Source organism: Scardinius erythrophthalmus (assembly GCF_964197995.2).
Source record: "Scardinius erythrophthalmus genome assembly, chromosome: 23".
Taxonomy (NCBI): Eukaryota; Metazoa; Chordata; class Actinopteri; order Cypriniformes; family Leuciscidae; genus Scardinius; species Scardinius erythrophthalmus.
The window spans coordinates 28815157-28829022 of NC_138243.1; the positions used below are offsets into that span (position 1 = coordinate 28815157).

Here is a 13866-nt window from a genome sequence, read left to right on the forward strand (position 1 = left end):
GGTTTATCAAGCACAAGCACCACTAAAGTGACCTATTGATTCAGACATGCCACAAGATGGCACTCTATGAGCAGTTTTTTAACACATTTGTTCGTATGATAATGCCTTAATTTGTAAAGACTTATATTTTAATTGAATTCTTGGGAAGAACCCATTTGCTGACAGAGTCTGTGTTTGGTAATACAAAGCAATAGAAATAGTTTTACGGTAACACTGAAAGTAGCAGAGCAAAATTGAATGTTAATTTAATGTTTTTGCACTCTGTTGTTGAAATTTCAGTTTAGTGGTGCAAATAAAATGGATGTATGTTCCCAGTGTGTGAACATCTGGCCTGAAAATGCCCTTTTCAAAATCCATAAATCTTTGATCTTGATTCTTCATTCCATTTGCATTTGTTTAGAAACAGAACATCTACAAACAGATTGCCACACTCTCCCTGTTTTTGAGATTTATGAATATGCCGCTATATTTGGGATTGACAGACAAACCACTAATCCCCCATAATCCCACAGGGTTGCCCTTGCCAAAGCATTCATTGACCGAAAGGGTATTTGGAGGTTAAAAGTTTATGCTCTATGTATCTATACATATACCAAATATATATATAAAAATATATATTTTTTCTTTATGATCGCCATTGATGGTCTCCTGAAGAACCTTAAACATTAATGGAAACTTTCCATTCCACAAAATGTTCTTTAGATTGTTAAAATTGCACCCTTGAAGGCGAGGCGTGTAAAAACTAAGGCAGAACCTTGGATAAATGATAATACACGCGCACTCAGACAAATCTGCAGGAGGGCAGAGCGTAAATGGCAGAAAGACAGACTCCAAGTGTCTTATGATATATTAAGAGACTCTTTGCAGACATATCAAGGTGCTGTTAGAGCAGCAAAGGCACAGTATTTCTCTGATATTATTGAGAGAAACTGTCATAGACCTAGAGTACTATTTAGTACTATAAACTCTATTATAAATCCACCCAATGTAATTGTGCCTGATATGTCAATGGATATGTGTGAAAATTTTAAAACATTTTTTGTTGCAAAAATTGAAAAAATTAGGTCTCAAATTCCTCTGGCTGTTTGTGATATTACAGCTACACCATCTGCTCCTGTGGTGTTTGATCACTTTGATGTTCTTGATCTTCCTAGTTTGGTGAAAATAGTAGATCAGTTAAGGCCATCAGACTCTCCACTAGATATAGTCTCATCAAAACTAATCAAACAGGCTTTTGATACAGTCGGTCCTAGTGTTTTAAATATAATAAATAGCTGCCTTGTATCAGGGTCTGTGCCAGCCATTTTTAAACATGCTATGGTGCAGCCTTTAATTAAAAATACCAATTTGAACTCAAATGAGTTAAATAATTTTAGACCTATTTCAAAATTGTCATTTCTCTCAAAGATACTAGAGAAAGCAGTTCTCATTCAGCTGGAGTCTTTTTTAAATGAAAATTTGCTTTTTGAAGAATTTCAGTCTGGTTTTCGGAAACATCACAGTACAGAATCTGCACTTTTAAAGGTTCTTAATGATGTTTTATTGACTGCAGATTCTGGAAACGCAGCAGTTTTGGTGCTACTTGATTTGAGCGCGGCATTTGATACCATAGACCACGAAATTCTTATCGCACGGCTGGAGAGGTTGGTAGGGATGCGAGGTGTTGTCTTAAATTGGTTTAAGTCTTATTTAACAAACAGAAGTTTTTCAGTTACCATGGGGGAATTTACATCTTCGTCTGCCCCTCTTAAATGTGGGATACCTCAAGGGTCCATCTTGGGACCCATTTTGTTTTCATTATACATGCTTCCTATTGGTGCTATCTTTCAAAAACACAGAGTATCATTTCACTGCTATGCAGATGATACACAGATATATATGCCTGTAAAAAAGGAAGACAATCATTCATTAGGGCCCCTTTTAGCATGTCTGAATGATTTGAAAACTTGGCTGGCTGCAAATTTTCTGCATCTAAATGAATGTAAAACTGAGATTGTTGTGTTTGCACCTTCTAATGTATCTGAGTCACCCTGGGTTGATGTAGGTTCTTTATCTATTTATTGTAAATCTATGGTGAAAAACTTGGGGGTCATTTTTGATAACTCCCTCAAATTTGACAAACAAGTAAACGCTGTTGTGCGATCCGGCTTCTTTCAATTAAGAACATTGACAAAAGTCAAGTCATTTTTGTCATTTTCGGATTTAGAGAGAGTAATGCACGCTTTTGTGACCTCACGTTTAGATTACTGTAATGCCTTGTATGCAGGAATTAATCAGTCGACTCTGAGACGTTTGCAAATTGTTCAAAATGCCGCAGCTAGATTGCTGACAGGATCTCGGAAGCGGAGCCATATCACTCCGATTTTGTTTTCTTTACATTGGTTGCCTATCCGTTATAGGATTGATTTTAAGATTTTGTTGTTTGTTTTTAAATCTCTAAATGGTCTGGCACCACCTTACCTCTCAGATCTATTACAGATATACTCTACCTCAAGATCACTTAGGTCTTCTGACCAGAAATTGCTAATTGTCCCAAGGTCAAGACGCAAACTTTGGGGTGATCGTTCCTTTTCAGTGTTGGCTCCGAAACTCTGGAATAGTTTGCCTTTGCATATTAGAACTGCCTCCACAGTGGTATCTTTTAAATCTTTTTTAAAAACTCATCTTTTTTCTCTGGCTTTCCTGTCTAAACCAAATAGCTGAGTTAGTTGATTGTTTGTTTTATGAGAGTAGTTAGTTATTTGCATAATATTGTATAATTGTTTTGTACATTTGCTTTTTGCATGTTTTTACAAATTGTACAGCACATTGGTCAACTACCCGTTGTTTTTAATTGTGCTTTATAAATAAATTACCTTACCTTACCTTACCTTACCTAAAATGTTCTTAACTAAAAATAATAATATTTTAAGAACTGAAAGGTTTTTTGTCGAACCAAAAATGAAAACCACATTTTGGTACCTTTACTTTTAAAAGTGTTTTTATTTTTTCTTATATTCAACCTCTTTCAGACAGTTTCCACATGTCTAAAATGTATATTTATGTTCCTGTTCCAATTGAGGTTTAGCCTACACAATTTTTGGGTTAATGGAACGCAATTTACCACATATAATCAACAAGCAGGCCTTTATTATTTATATAATAATTTACATTAACATGTTATTTATTAAAATCATGTCACAGTGTTTATGATTTTTTATTTTTTTTCTAAATTAATTGTTAGATAGCGTATTCAAATATCACAAACTCACTTAAAAAATTTAGTTCAGATATTACACTCTCACTTTATAAAGTGAGTTTGTAATATTTGTTAGTATTGTCGATTATTTTCTCATCCAAATGTTTTCCCTTGCCTCCTCATAGAAGACCAATGTATGATGGCTTACACTGAATATGTCAAATCATGAGTGTGAGGCGTCTCAATCTCGCACGGTATCCTAGTTTGACCTGGATGAAGCGCAGTTCATCCTTGTTTTGCCGATCATGAGGCTTTTTGAGGTATTTGGACTTTTAGGCTTGTTGTTGTTGATGTTTAGGATGGATTTTCGCTTTGTGACCATAACACCCACCCATATGTTTGAGGATTAAGAGTTTTGGCTACAAGGATATGCAATAATAGCAGCAAATATTAATGGCTCATGTTCCCAAATAAGTCTCAAAGCATGCTGGGTAAGTTCTTAATGTGGTTTCCCGCTCTGTTACAGATGGGCCCTGTACAGGTTGTGTTCAGGTGGGCGTCTGGTATCGTGGGCTCTTCCTCCGTGAGACATAAGTTCATAGCTTTGTAGGAGTGAAGTCAGCTATACAGCCAGGAGGAGGAGATGAAATTAGAACCGTTGTGAGTTTTCCCTTTTTTTCCACGAGCACAAGCTTTCACGAAATATGAGTTTCTGATCACAGACTTCTTATGAAACATTGGCTCTATTCCAAAACTCAGTTAGGTCATTTTTAAGGCATCACAAGAGGCATACAATTCATCCTTTACAGAGAAGACAATCCCAGAATGCAGCTCAGAAAATAAATAATAAACTTATTAGTCAGATTGTTTATGCACAGCACAGGCACCAAATAATCATATTATTTATATGTATGTGTATATATTTAGTGCTCTGATCATCTATCAAGAGGTGATGTGTCAGTGCAGTCAAAGCACATGTTGTAGGTGATTTTGTACATTCGCCACCAGGGGGCGTAATTCACAATATTTGTACAGTGGTGTATCCAACTTTAAATTTAAAGTCCTCCTGTAGTCAATAATTGTATCCCTTAGAACTCATCTTTGATCACCAAAAGGTTATATTTAACAATTTTTTCCTTGAAAAAAAAAAATTCTTCATGCCTTAAATTAGCTTGAATGTAACTCGACACCCTTGCCTCATATAGTATACGCGCTTCTATGAATATGCAAATGAGCCCCGCCTCCACTCACTCACTCAGCTCAGAGATCCACTGGTTGACGATCACACGTTGATCTGATTGGTTACAAGGTAGTTTGTGACGTCAGAAACACCAGCGATTTCAAAGCGTGTTTTTGAGACTGTCTTTGGTTCACTGCAGTTTTAAGGAGAAAATACTCAGCAATGCTGTCGACTTATGAATTTACACATGGTTTGTCTTAAAATATATTACAAACACCACATAGACATAAGATTTTCACCACAGGTGGTCTTTAAATTAATCTTGTTACAGTGTTACACAATTAATTCCCATCACATAGTGGATGAAGCGTTATTGTAATAAAGTTTTAGGGGATAAAGGGGATTGAGGGGGATTGAGATCCCCTCAATAAAAGTGTATGGGCTTTTTATGATTTTTAATCTTATTTTTTAAGAAAAGTTGGATCAGTTTGAAAAGTCATAACAACCCGAGTCAGAACAGTGTGAAGGTCTGAGCTGAGTCTGCTGGTTGTAGCTCGAAAGCTCTAGAGGAGATGCTGTTTACATTTGGGCTCAGAAGAAGTTTAAATGATAGTAGATCTTTGTCAAGCCAACATAACTAATACAATTAGTGAACACTATACTAATTTGTATAAATAAAAACAGCAGTATTTCAATATTTTGATACAAATGACACGCAAATGTGGGCAGCGAATCAAATAGATTGGTGAGTCGTTTCAAACGAACTGACTCGGTACTTTGAATCAGACCTCCGAGCGCTACTTGCGAGAGATTATAGGAAAACGTGTTTTTTGTTATTATTTTAGTGGAAAGCGTGTATTATTTACCTCAGCTGACTTAACACACAGCATATAACACAGGCTACAGAACACAACGGCCGTGTAGTAGCACTACTCAATTTAAAGAAAAAAACGCTCTTTGGAAAAATGACACTATTTTTCTTTCATGCTTCTGAAAATAGAGTTACATTCGTCCTAGCATCTGCAGTGTTTCCGATAAAAGCGTGAAACTAACTTCAGGGACGCGTGAGAAAGATTCCCGAGGGAGTCTCTCGTGACAGTGAGGTAAAAAGAGACTGAGAGGGTAAATAGTTCTGTCTCTTTAAGTTGGTGTCAAAGCCGATTAGCGCTGATCTCGGTCGTGATTCTGTATACCGTCTGCTCACTCAATCTATTTTTTGTTTTACGTCCCTGCGCGCAGTTTAGACCATATTTGTATTAATATTTGTTGACTCTTTTACTGTATTTTCGCTTTTTTTTTCTCCTACACGCGCACTCCTTTATACAACTGTGCGTAATTACGCGTTACGCGCGTCTGGGATCTCCTTTACGCGCTTTTGGCTCGACTTTAGATCATCATCTCTGGCTGCTGTGTGTGAGGAGGATGATGATAATGGGCTCGGTGTGACAATCAGGGTTTTAAGATGCAGAAGAGCGTGCGTTATAATGAAGGACACGCGCTCTTTCTGTCCATGGTCGCGCGTAAAGAGGGAATTAAACGTGGGTTCTTGAGTAAAAAAGCCGCAGAAAACAACCGCTGGAACGAGAAGTACTTCGCGCTTTACCAGAACGTGTTGTTCTACTTTGAGAACGAGCAGAGCACCAGACCATCTGGGATTTATTTGCTGGAGGGATGCTCCTGCGAGAGGATTCCGGCTCCAAAAGTGTCCACCGTTGGGAAAGAGAGCTCAGATAAACAGCAGGTATGATCTGACCTTACATTCACTCTACATCTCATCTACTGTGGTCTAATTACTCGGGTTTACGATTAAAGCCACATTTGTGGTGTGAATGTGCCAGCTGGGAGGAAGTTGGTTTCTACACACACCACGTGTTTGTGTCTGTTTATCAGTGTTTGTGTGTCATTGGACACAGTTGGTCAGTTTTTACTACAAGTTTCAAGATCTTTGTTTTTTTATATGTCAGCTTCTGTATAGACTCTAAATTTATTAAATATAAATGTGTTTTGACTTGAGAACGGAAAAAAAAACATATAAGTGTGGTTTTATCATGTTCAACAAATGTTACATAAACATGATGATATTAGAATGTCAGTTTGAAGGGCTGATTTTTTAAAAACTAAATCTTTGTTTTAAAAATATAACTTGAACTTGAAGGGCACAATTCACACAAAATAATATCCAATTTTAAACTAGATTTGTGAAACCACAAACACACAAAACCACTGCTCCAGTTATTCCATTCCATTTTGCAAACATTATGGTAATGTTACTTTTGAATGTTCTCTGAACATTCTAGAACAAGTGTTAACATTTAAATAAACAGTTAGAGGAACCAGGGTTGTTATTATTGTCTAAAACTATTAAAAACATTTATGTTCATTTATGGAAAGACACCCCAGGTGAATGGGCAAAAAAAAAAAGCTAATAAATATCACCATATAGTTATTACTAAGTTGATTGATTAGAATTGCAAACTTTTTTTTTTTTGTATTATGTTTTCTGATTATTTTTTTTTGTATGTTTAAATATGCAAATGAGGCATTATCTAATTAAATATGCACTTATTTGCATACATTTCTTGAAGAAAAATCTGAACATTGGATAAAGCCATGTTCAAAATACTTGTTTAATATTTCTTTACAAATTAGAGTAAAAGGTTTTTACAGAGGGGATTTGGGAAATATATTTTTTATCAGAAAATACTGTCAGCAATCTGAAGAAAAAAGATTGGGAATAAAATGTTGTATAAAATCAGTAAAAAAAAAAAAAAACTATGTATGAACAAACCCCTCTGTAAAAGGCGTCAGAATATAGATATAAAACTGTAAAGTTTGGTGTATGTCCTGAAGTGCTGCTGAAGTGAAGATTTCTGACTCATTTTGAGAAAACGGCCTTTAAAGAGATGCAGTGTAATTGAAATCTACAGACGCAAAAATAGATGAAGTGCTACAGTAGAAAACATCCACTTAAAAGTGCATTTTGGATGTTTTCTTTGCACTAGTCTGAAAAAACACTGAAAATGAAAAATGAATCTAAAAATTTACAGATGCATGAAAAAACTATGTTTTTGCCTGTAGTGTCTCGCCTTAAAGCTGAAATAAAATAAAATAGTATTATTGGTTGAAAAACTTAAATTAATTGAAAATTAGAAATGTTGCCTCTGCAATAAACTGAAGTGTAAAGTTGAAGGACTAAATTATTAACTGGAAATTAATAAAAACTAAACTAAAACAGAAATAAAAATAAATTAGCTAAGAAAAATTAATAAAATGACAAAAGCACATTAAGAATGCTTGCCTTCCTCATGTGACAACTAGCCCTGGACTTTCCTATGTGTTGAAGATGTTAAAACCAACAATAACGGCCCATATATTGCAATTAAATATCAGCTTTTAAATTAGTCTAGTAAATGTCTGTGCACTAACTTCTTAGGTCTTCATCAGAAAAAAAAGAATACAATGAAATATTACTGGTCCAAAATACAATTGTGGACCAATTAGTCTACAGACATGAAAATTTCTACAGTGAATAAGCAATTTTTAGTTATGCTCAGCTCTAAAACATAATTGGTGAGTGGAATCTTTATTAGTCACAAACTGGTTTATTGAGAAAGACATTAGTTGACCGATATTTGTCTATTTAGACATTTTGAGCATCAGCTAATAACTGCATGCTTGTCTGATTAACAAAGGTTTCTGTAAATATTGCATATTTGTGCTGTTATTATACTGTATTATATATTGATATTATATTGGAAAGCAACCCTGCCTACACTGTAAAAAAAAAAAGAAGTTAAATTTACGGTAAAAAACGGCAGCTGTGGTTGCCAGAAATTTACCGTAAAAAATACGGCAGCAACATTTTAGATTTTACAGACTTAACTTAAAATTGCAGTTATAAACTGTATTTAATTATCTGATATAAAATGTATACTGACCTATTGAAGTATTAATATTTGTTTTGTACCATAGTTATACACTGATAACCACCAATCACAGTGGTGATGAAAATCACATGATGAATTAAAACTCATCACAAGCAGCTCTTTCACGAGAAAGCACGAGCTGCACAGTGTCAATCACACAAACATTAAAAACCATCATGGTAACACACATAAATGCAATTAAAAATGCAATAAACATGCATTTAACAACATTAAATGTAACATAAAACCCTAATGTCATAACTGATTATTTCAACAAAAATACAACAAAGTGTCATGCAGGGAATTGTGGGAATGTCAATTTACGGTTTTCCACTGTAAATTATACAATGACTTGTTCTGTTTCACTTCCAAAAACTGTAAATGTAATGCCATTTTACAGTAAAATTTTAAACGTACCGTTAGATCTATCACAGTTGTTTACCGTATATAGTAAGGAAACTTTCTGTTAACCAATTAACAGTCTTTGACCGTTAAAATCACGATAATTTTTTACAGTGTATCCATTACTCATTGAAAAGTCCTGTAAATTCACTGGTCAAGAGGTGTGGGATTTAATATTGTAAGATATTTTCCAGGCCTATAAACAAGCATGCACATAAATGAACATGCGCAGCGGTCGCTGCTGGTGTTAAGCAGCATCTTGCAGATTAAACACTCATCTTCTGCGCATGAAGCAGATATATACTGATCCCCGGGCGTTTGTTGGGACCACACGAGCCTTGAAAGCCCCTCATCAGCACGACAGCGGCCGACACGTTCTGTCCACATTAAAGCCTGAGTGTCCTGACACACTGTGTTTTGGAGTTTCATGTGATTTGTTCTTTTATAACCCGAATTTCAAATTCACATTACCCGCTAAAATATAAGGGGCAACTACAATTTATTTATTTCAATTCTAAAATATTTATTTATACGCTTTGATAGTGTACTAACTTTAAATTTGAGCTAATGTAAAAAAAAAAAAAAAATCATTGTTTTAGAACTATATAAAATACTTTTACAGTATACATTAACCATTATTCATTTTCACGTGACGTCACACTCTTATGAGGACAAAACAAGGGTTTCCTCTGCCGCCTGTCACTTACTTTTACTTTATTTATTTATTTTTTTTACAGTCTATGCTTTTACCGGGTTTATGCTAATGTAGTAAAAGACCAAATTCAATATACACCCTTATTAATGATATATGCAATGTACAGGAAAGCAGATGAACCCAGAATATTATTGCAATACGCACTTTTTTGTTAAGCGTTTTTCCATAGAGGACCATTATAAAGAAACCATTTAGCGTGTTGCGTTCATATTATGGGCTCATCTACTCACCTTATGAATCCTCAATAAGGTTTAATTTGAAGTTTAATATCACTGTTTTAGTGCATTAAGGAACTTTAGGTGTTAGGTGTTGTGATTCCCGCTGTTTTACAGACTGAAAAACTACAGCTGGATATTAAATCAGAAAACTCACATTTTGTTTACATATTTTTATTTTTATTCTTCTGAGATGGAAAATTGCAGTTCTATGGATGTTTTGCCTGCCAGGTCTCCACACCAGTCATGTGACTGAAAACTATGAATTAAGAATAATGTCAACTACAAACAAATTCAAAAGTTCAAGTTCAAAATTCACTCGCTTGGACTTTATTAGTTTAAAACAAGTTACGTTTTTTGGCCAATGTCAAAGCCTTCATCAAACATCGAGAACAACCATCATATCACACACTGCTTTATACGCTCTTACAGTCAGAAACAGCTGATACTGTAACTGTGGGATTGGCTTATAACAAGATTAAGAAGGAAAAGGAGAAACATCAATAGAACAGACAATAGTCTATTTCCTGATTAAGCTCTTTGGGAAACAATGGATCTAAAGTAAGTTTCTCTGGATTTAGGACTCACATCAATATCTCCTCCTTGGCCTGATAGTTGTGAATAACTGAAAATTAAAGTGTAAATTAGAATTACTATAGTGAACCATTATACAGTGTGTGTGTATATATAGAATTTTTAAAATAATACTGAAAAAAATCTGTATTTATGTAAAATGTTTCCAGTTAAGGACCTAAATCCCCCTAAAGAGAAATGTTGTCATATTTAGCTAAGCAAACCCATATGCACACACAATCTCTACTGTTATGTTATAGCAGATGTTGTCTGCCTCCACACACACACACAGATTATCAGCTGTTAGCTGAAACACACTCGTGTGTGTGTGTGTGTGTGTGTGTGTGTGTGTGTGTGTGTGTGTGTGGATGCCCTCTGCCCCACCTAATGTTTGACCTCTAAAGTGCAATATGTCTTATTTTTATTTACATTTTTTTTGTTATGTGTATTATTTATTTATTTATTTATTTTTGTTGTTGTTATTGCATTATGATCATTTACTTTGCATGGTATTCACTGAGCAATGTTTTTATCTACACCCACTTGCATAATTCTTTCTGCGCTTTTATCGTTGCCCATCACCAGTCTGTATCAGACGACTGATAAGTGACGGGTGTGTGTTGAAGTTGAGCGTGTGTGTGGTTTTGCTGGAGGGCATTTCAAACAGCGTCAGCATCAGAGAGCTTTAAAGGACTTCAACTGCATGTGAAACACAAATGCTGATTCAGCTTTGATTCCTGGGCCAACTCAATTAAACCAGCTTTTGTGATATGCAAACTAACCTGGATATTTATCAAAGAGTCATTTATTGATGGCAAAAAATATATTTGGCTTGAAATGGCTGCTTTTAGTTTAGAATAAAATTCTAATTGATTACGGTAATGTTTTTAATGGGATTCTACTAAGCAGTTTGCTCATTGGCTGATATTTACTCTCGCTCTCCACTAGTAGGTTTATCTCCCGCTTTGAACATGTTCATGATCAAGATTCAAGATTCAGATGCAAATGAAATATGCAGGAAACAAACACAGCGTGCCGGTGGCTTGTGTTTCCATGGAAATGGGGTTTGATGTCATGTTGAAGTGCCACTGTATTGTCAAACTTCTGTATTATCAAGAGTTCTGTTCCCACTAAAGTCAACATTAAAATGAAAACTCACCCGATTTATTATATTGACCGCTGATCAACACGGTAATCAAATCTGCATGCCTACACTTTATATAATTGAATAAACTACTGTTCAAAAGTCTCTTCTGCCCAACAAGGCTGCATTTATTTGACCAAATATACAGTAGAAATATTAATTTTGTGAAACATTATTACATTTTGAATGAATATTTAAATATATTTTAATTATTTAATTTAGTCTCCAGTCTTCAGTGTCACATGATCCTTCAGAAATCATTCTAATATGCTGATTTGCTGCTCAAGAAACATTTCTGATTATTATCAATCAGTGCTGCTTCATATTTATGTGGAAACCATGATGCATTTTCAAAAGAACAGCATTTATTTGAAATAAAAATATTTTGTTACATTATAAATGCATTTACTGTAACTTTTAATTGAATGCATCCTTGTTGAATAAAAGTATAAAATTAATGTTTTAAAAAAAATGTACGAACGGTAGTGTATATATGAATGTTTATGTCATAAAATACACTTTAAAAAAGAGGCTTCCTTATATTTTTTAAGTACAATCAACTTTGAAAGTTTAAGTCATTTCAACTTAAATGACATTAAACTGACTGAAAATTTGTTGAATTTTGTATAAATAAATTTATTCTGATGAGATAAAGCATATGTTAAACAACATAAGTTGTCATAACTTATTGATCCTGCTTTTATACTTGTTAATCACTGTAAGTCAGTAGGTTTATATTGTACATTTTATATTTGTGTCGATAGTTATAAATTGTACCGATTTGATAATGTTGATATGTTAATCACTATCAATTCCCGACGTTTTAAAAAATTTTTTTAAATATTAAATATTTTTAAAAAGTATATATATTAAAATGGGTTGTGAATGCCATTGCATGTTGATTATATGATTTTCTGTATTCTTCCAGATGTAGTCCGCCTGGAAGGAGTCTTGCTGTTTTACGAGCTCACACATGCACACATATATGCGAGGGTCCTTTTATTGCACAGTGCTGGGTTGCCTTTCTAAGAATAGTGTCCCTTCTGGCAGCGTGTTTCTCTCAGACATGGCTATTTCAATGAAAGTCTTCGGAAGGGCAATCTGTGTACATGCATATAGGGCTGCTAGAAGAAATTATGCAAACAAGTCAGAAATGAATGTGAAATCTGACCCGTCAAGCATTGTTACTGTAATTGGACAGAGCAGATGCATAAGTGGGTTTCAGTGGGAGATGATAGTTCTGTGGGTCGGTGAGAGTGAAACAGAATCCAGTGTATTTGTGGGTCGAGTCTATTGTTGTCTCTCGGTTTAAACAAGGCCTGAGGCTCAGGACAGCGCATTAAAGACAGAGGAGAAGCTCTGCCGGTTGCATAACCACACATACACACACACACCAGCCGTGCTTCATGAGAACACAAACGAGCCCTTAAGCGAGCCTACGTCCTATAAAACACTCACAGTCTCTCGCTCTTTCACTCCATCACTTATATGAGGCTAAACCTGTCAAGAACATGTGCAGGTCAGAAAATGAACACCTTTGGTTTTTCTCTTATAGACGTGATCTATTAAAGGTGATGACCAAAGTTTTTGGGCTGTACTAGAATAAGTTTTTTATGCTTAAATGTTCATTATTTTTCCCCATATTCTCCATTGTTGCAGCTCCTCTCTTCCCAGTCTGTCAGTAACGCTCTGTTTAGTTCCTGTCTCTATGAAGCCCCTCCTTCTGAAAAGCACACTGTGCTCTGATTGGTCGGCTGGAGCAGTGTGCTGTGATTGGTCAACCGTTACGAGTGTGTTTGGTTAATATCCCGCCCCTTACCATAACCGCCAGTTTAACACACTACTAACTAACTCAACCAGGCCCCGCCCCTTTATTCTGCGTATTAATTATTTAAATGAGGAATATTGTGACGTGTTCGTTCCTACAAGACTACAATGGAAGCGTTTCAGGGAGTTCAGAAACAGTAACACTGAATAACTCCCTTTTTCATGCTCAAACAGCAACAGTACACACTAAAGAAAGCTGAAAATGTTAAAAAGCATAATTGAACCCCTTTACTGTGTGTTGGCTTGATGTTTTGTTATTTTATCTTCTTCATTTCACATGCTCCTTTATGATTTAGGGCAAAATTACTCAGTAACACATCTACTGTCATTTCCGTTTAACGAGTTCGTGCGAGTTCAAGCCAGTGGCCGCTGGAAGCGTCTCTATTTAGGTCAGAACTCTTCTAACGCTGCCCTCCGCGGACCAATGCAACGCTTCACTCTCTGATGTTTCATTTCTCATCTTTTCCAGCATTACTTCCTGGTGATCTTCGGCCACGATGGGCAGAAACCTCTGGAGCTGCGGACAGAAGAGGACTCTGATTGTAATGAGTGGGTGGAGGCCATTCAGCAGGCCAGGTACAATACAAAGACTAAACACTCTTGAGTCTTTTGAGAACAAAAGTGATTTTGCTGAGTTGGTTAGCATTTAACAGCCTTTTTCTGTAGGAAATCAAAATCACTTAATTGATTCTTCTAGATAGCAATG

The 13866-nt window shown here is 35.4% G+C and overlaps 1 protein-coding gene across 1 annotated transcript in view; it reads left to right on the forward strand.

The window, feature by feature from the left end:
* The first annotated feature begins 5492 nt into the window (after positions 1-5492).
* rasgrf2a (Ras protein-specific guanine nucleotide-releasing factor 2a) overlaps positions 5493-13866 on the forward strand; it is a 36164-nt gene continuing 27790 nt past the window's right edge. The window contains exons 1-2 of the mRNA XM_081354955.1: positions 5493-6099; positions 13630-13736. Coding sequence (XP_081211081.1) covers positions 5821-6099; positions 13630-13736 — 386 coding nt within the window. The 5' untranslated portion in view covers positions 5493-5820. The remainder of the gene's footprint in view (positions 6100-13629; positions 13737-13866) is intronic.